At 38.1% G+C, this 6,000-nt stretch overlaps 1 protein-coding gene across 2 annotated transcripts in view; it reads left to right on the top strand.

Moving 5' to 3' along the window:
• The first annotated feature begins 1,655 nt into the window (after window positions 1-1,655).
• Window positions 1,656-6,000, top strand: part of LOC124115488 (neurogenic locus notch homolog protein 1-like) — a 111,548-nt gene continuing 107,203 nt past the window's right edge. For both annotated transcript variants that reach the window (XM_048381873.1, XM_048381872.1), the window contains exon 1: window positions 1,656-2,241. In XM_048381873.1, coding sequence (XP_048237830.1) covers window positions 2,145-2,241 — 97 coding nt within the window. In that variant the 5' untranslated portion in view covers window positions 1,656-2,144. The remainder of the gene's footprint in view (window positions 2,242-6,000) is intronic.

Here is a 6,000-nt window from a genome sequence, read left to right as displayed (position 1 = left end):
TCTGAATCGTGGCCAAGCTCACATATATCCCCCGGGAACACCAGCTGAATCATACCGAGGCCTTGTTTTATTCGGAAAATGTACATAAAAATGGTCTGTCGAGCCCATGCATCATGAAGGTAGATGCGAGTTTGGGAATGTTGTTTTTTTTGGTTGTTTTTTTTTACGCCACACTCAGCAATATTCCAGCTATATGACAGCGGTCTGTAAATAATCGAGTCTGGACCAGACAATCCAGTGATTTACATCATGAACATCGATCCACGCAACTGTGATCGATGACATGCATCAACTAAGTCAGCGAGCCTGACCACCCGATCCCCTTAGTCGCCTTTTACGACAAGCATGGGTTGCTGAAGACCTTCACGGGTCTTTGGGAATGTCATTAATACAGTGAGTGAGTGAGTGAGTGAGTGAGGGCTTGCGTGCGTGCGTGCGTGCGTGTTTACCACTTTGGTAAAACCAACGACAGACGTGGTGCTGACGAACCTTGAAACATGATCGAGGTGAACCGGGATTCGAACCACAATCATAGGCTTCTGACGTGTCCAAGGGTCGCAACTCTTCACAGCGAATTTGCACTGTAAATATTTAGCTCATAGGTTTTGCAGTCCGAGGATGTTAATCACATACTAGTATTTCATGGCCTCCTCAACTTGGGACCGTGGTAATTCCGAGTTACAGTTGGTCTCCAGGTCGTATCCTGGTCGTAAGAGGCGACCAAATGGATCGGGTGGTCGGACGCTACGGCTCGGTTGATTGCGTGTTATCATACGCCGACAGCGTGGATCGATGCTCATTATATCAATCACTGCTTTGTCTGGTCAGGACTCGAATATTTACAGGCAATTCAACAACAAATAACACAATTCACTGATTGAGTGAGTGAGTATGGTTTTACGCCGCCTTTTAGCTATATTGCAGCAATATCACGGCAGTGGACACCAGAAATGAACTTCAGGCAGTGTACCCATGTGGGAATCGAATCCGGGCCTTCGGCGTGACGAGCGAACGCTGTAACCACTTTACTACCCCAACGACCCTCTAAACTTTAGTTTATTAGAATGACATCGGTTACACAGAATTGTAAGCCCTTACTTCTGTTCTTTATAGACTGAAAACGTAATCTATATTTTTTCTGTATATATTCATGTAATTCAAACATTAGTTGTTTTTTCAGTTGGAACGAAAATAACGGTTAAACGTGTATATATGTTTTGTTAATTTATTCAGCAAAAATAATGATTATCGTGTTTACAATTTCTATAGGTAGCTATTTATGTTATTTACACAATAATTGGTTTTATGTTTTACGTCTAATATCACGCGATCAGTTCTCACAGTCGGTGCATTTTCCCAAAGACGTATATACATACAGCTTTACGTCTTTGATTTGCCCGAAACCAACCACACCATCATACAAATCTGCGATAGAGATTGAGACGAATACATTTTTAATGATTTCTTTAAAATCCTTTGTAATCGGCATTGCGTAGACAATACAAATTCTTGGAAAGAAACATTAGTCACCAGAACCTATATCACATTATACGTCATCTATGTCAGAATGGCAGCAGGTCAGAACGTTCACTCCATACATCTGATAAGGCCCCGAGCTTATCAGCACGTATATCCGCTTGAAAATCGCAGATAACATTCTCTGTTATCTAAAACAAAGGCACGTTAAGGTGTGCCATGTATTTCACAAGCGCGCACTGAAAATCCGGGCGGCATTATTGACCAGAAAGTAGCAGTTTTATGTCCGTTCAACGTTTTATGAAATCGGATCGTTCTCGACGTAATTAGGTTAGAAAGGAACAGGTGGTGAAGCCACGCCCCCATTCATTCACCGGGCAGATCTCGTGCATCTCTGCCGTGTCGACTGTCGTGGTCAGACAGACTCTCCGGAGCAGACGACACAACCTTTGTATCAGTCAATCATACGGGTAACATTTACAAGTCCCACAGGCAGCAGAAGCAGGTATCGGACCATTCAGGGACCAAGGAGACGGTTTAAAAGCTGAATTGTCAGCAATCACACTGGCATTGTCAATAGAAAGCAGCCTGAGATTGCAGAGCGGAGGTGACTCACGTTACATTGGATAATATTCAAATTGCGGGAGATTATTGAGAGCGGATTCACCATGTGTTGGTCTACCCAGAAGGGATGTGTTGTGATTGTTTTCTTAAGTTTCTTGGCGACGTGTGTGATGGCGGCAACAACTGCAGCACCAAATACAGGTAAGAACGTCAATGGATCTTCAGCAAAATCTGCTGTTGATACTAACACAACTGGACTTATATGTCGGTAATTATTCGTTTTCCGACTAACAAACCAAATAATAATTGAACACACCCCAGTGTTCTACCAACACCAGCGCTAACAGTAAGGTCACACCCCCAGCTCAGCAACGGTGTTAATAAGCACGTGCAAGTCATGTTTCCTGACTTCTGTCAATTACACCAGGTCGTCTCTTCAAACCTTTTCTTTCAAGCGCAGTCAAATGGCATTATTGTGACAGTTTCGTATTAGGTGACGTGATGTCCTTTCTCAATGTTCTGTTGATGTCCTAGGCAACGGTTTCAGAATGAAAACGTCTGTGTTTATTGATGTCTCATGCGTAATATCCATTGCAGTGTTTATCAAGGTAACCAGATAAGGAAAACATTGAACATTTTGTTCTATTTCTTTCTACACCTGAAATATTTATGACAAAGAACAAGTAAAATATATTGATAATTATGAAAATATGAATGATCTATATATTTGTTTTTATCACATTTAGATCATATGCAATTGGATATCTTCAACTGAGTATGAGATGCCCTGAAATTGTAAGATTTAAAACTTCCAACTAATACTGCTGCTTCTAAATGTTTGTTTGTTTGTCATGTTTAACTCAGCAATATTCCAGCTCTATGACTGCAGTCTGTAAATAATCGATTCTTGATCAGACAATCCAGTGATTGATATCATGAGCATCAATCCAGGCAATTGGGATACGGTGACATGGTTCAACCAAGTCAGCGAGCCTGACCCCCTGATCCTGTTAGTCGCCTTTTACGACAAGCATAGTCGCCAAATGTCATTTCTGGGCAATAATCACAGTTAAGTTCTAAATTAAATTCTCAGTTTGAAACATCACATTAACTTTATCTACACCTACAGCAGGTTGTGGAGCAAGTCCATCTTTAAGGGGCATTTGTTGTCACCATTAGCTTGCTTTGCTGTTTTTTAACTTTTTCATTTTGCATTAATACTGTTCCTGTTAAATATTATTCTTTTCCCTGTCCTAAATTGGAAAAACTGTGCAATTGTATCATATCTTGTCTACCATATTCATACTGCTGGATTAATATTCAGCAGAACGTCCTGCTCCAGTTGACTGTTCTACATTGAGAACACCAGGTGGGTTAAGTCAACCATTGTATGACTTCATAGCATTCCAAAGTGATGTCAAGCATTTCCCATGGCTATTCATGAGTTCATGTTAGCAGAGAGCATGCTTCATTAAATGACTGGTAACATTTCATATTTACATGTTCTTAAACAGATGTGTTTTCAAATTTATGGAGTTATCGAGAATTTGAAACCTAGATTTTTTGGATCAGATGGCATTAGAAAGAGCTCACATTTGGTAGAATTTATGTGCATATATATCTTCTAATTGAATGCACATAGGAAATGAAGAATGTATTCTAAACAAAAAAGTTAGGGATCGTTAATGTTTAAGGGATGTTTTAAAGAAATTGTGTGCTCAGTGTTCACCACAAAATAAAATCCCCCAAAATATTCATGATCGCTATCTTTTTTTGTTCAGTAGATCAAGTTAATGTATTTTCATCTCTTCACAAGTCTAGTTCTTACAAAAAGTGTCTGTATAATTGCAATGCATGTGGACAAAGATTTAAAGTTGGAACTTTACTGTTGGAACCAATTTGTGTACTTGGGACAACCAGTATCATGAGGTTAAATAGTACATTTAGTACATTGTTAAATTCATGTAGCTTCTCTCAGATTGGTGTTTCTACTTTTAGACTTCACAAACTGTAGCAAGTTTCTAATGGGTGTGACATGTTTGCTTGTCCTGATTCCAGAACACAAATTTAATTAATTTTGTCAAGTGTGTCAAGTATCCCCAAGTGTGAATATTGAGATTCTGCAGCTGTTCATGGGAAAGATGTCTGATATTGAAGGGTTGAACAAGAAGGTAAACAAGTTGAGTTTAGCGGATAATATAGTTACATATTGCTTGTTAGATCAGCCCTGTTGTTTTCATGAAACTTAAGGGTTAAAATGGTTAAAGTGTTGGTTGTCAGGCCTAAATCTGGGTTCAATATCCCCTCTTTCGTCCAATGTGTGAAGCCTATTTCTCGTGTCCCTATTATAATGTTGCTGGAATTTTACTAAAAGTGGTGGAATTTACCATACTCACTCACTCACTCACTCACTCACTCATGTAGCTTTGAAGTTGATAAGGACAGAATCATTTTTTTCTTGACTTTTTGGATGAACATACTTTTGGAAAAAAATATAAAGAAAAATTCTGTGACTGTTTTTCTATTATTAACTATTATTTCATTAGGCTCTTGTGAGACTTAACCTCAATTCAATATTGGCAACATCTACCTGGCAAACGTATCCAGCCCAAAGAATAATAATATTAAATCAAATTAAGTTTTATTCTAAATTAATGTTTCACCCCAAATAATTATTGTGACTGATTTAGTCCTGATTGCCATGATCACTTATAGTGACAAAGTCATGCAAATAGAATGATATCCTGTACAAGCGAACAATGAACGAAAAGATAAGGAATGCGCATAACAACAAGTCCCGAAGACTGAACTAGGAAGAACTACGATGTTGATTGTGGCAAGCTTGGCCTTTATGCAAGGCTAATCATTAAGGTAGTGATTTCATGTGTCAAACTGGGAAGTGGTACACAGTATTCTCAGACTGACTAATGTGTCTACAATACAGATGGTGATGTGGTAGTCGAGGTGAGCTTGACTTACAACAGTAGACAGCCAGGTTACTTTTAGGATGTTCTTAGCACTGACATGGGCATATAATTACCAAGAAACCTCCGACAAATCACTGAATTTCTTGCTTCATAAGGTGTAATATCAGATTTGTAAGGATTAAAACTTTTTATGTTCGAGTAGTTTCTTTTAAGACACCTAATTACAAAATATGGCCATTCACTGTAGGCAGATACCAGACATTAAACAAAAGGGCAGTCCCAGCAGGGTTGTTTCCTAAAATAGATTCACCAGAGTATGTTGTGAAAAGAATTTGTGTCTACAAAAGAAGAATTATAGGTATAATTACAGCAAGCACCCAGTCTATGAGAAGAGATTCATTTCTGCATGACACATTCAAAAGAGAAACCAGGGTTTCGAAACCCTTATATTCCAAACTTGTATTACATTGTCAATGGCACAGTTAAAATTGTAATGGCATGGTTAAAATACATTTCTGGTGCCTGAATATGACATTCCCTATCTTGACTTGTACCATATGCCCGTGTATTTTAAAAGGACAATTGCCTTGCCTTTGCATGTGTTTGTTATGGGTCCCACAGGTGGGGCAGGTTACATTCACCTTTTTCGAGAACACCAGAATCATCACTATTTGATAGTGATTCATAGGCACATGCTCATGATATAGTTGGAATCGTATAATAGATTCCGTTTTTAGCAGAGATTTCTTATGATCATTGAAAATATTTTTTCACTTACATAAAAAATCATATATGTTCTTTTATCAAAAATGTTTATTATTTGGAGTCAGTGATAAATATACTTTCACAAGAGTAAACTAGACCATCACATAGAAAATAAACATATTAAATTGATAAATAATCTGGGTTTTGAATATCAAATAATTGATATGGTATTGTCAATTTCAATGAATAGGAAGGGGCAAACAAGTTCTTGGTGATATGATATTTATTGAGTTTATAGATGGATTAGAAGTATTGTGTTTGTTGGTAA

This window comes from Haliotis rufescens, unplaced genomic scaffold, assembly GCF_023055435.1.
Source record: "Haliotis rufescens isolate VD_foot unplaced genomic scaffold, xgHalRufe1.0.p SCAF_4, whole genome shotgun sequence".
In the NCBI taxonomy this organism is placed as follows: Eukaryota; Metazoa; Mollusca; class Gastropoda; order Lepetellida; family Haliotidae; genus Haliotis; species Haliotis rufescens.
The sequence above is the reverse complement of the archived record's forward strand: the minus strand, read 5'-3'. Positions and strand labels throughout refer to the sequence as shown.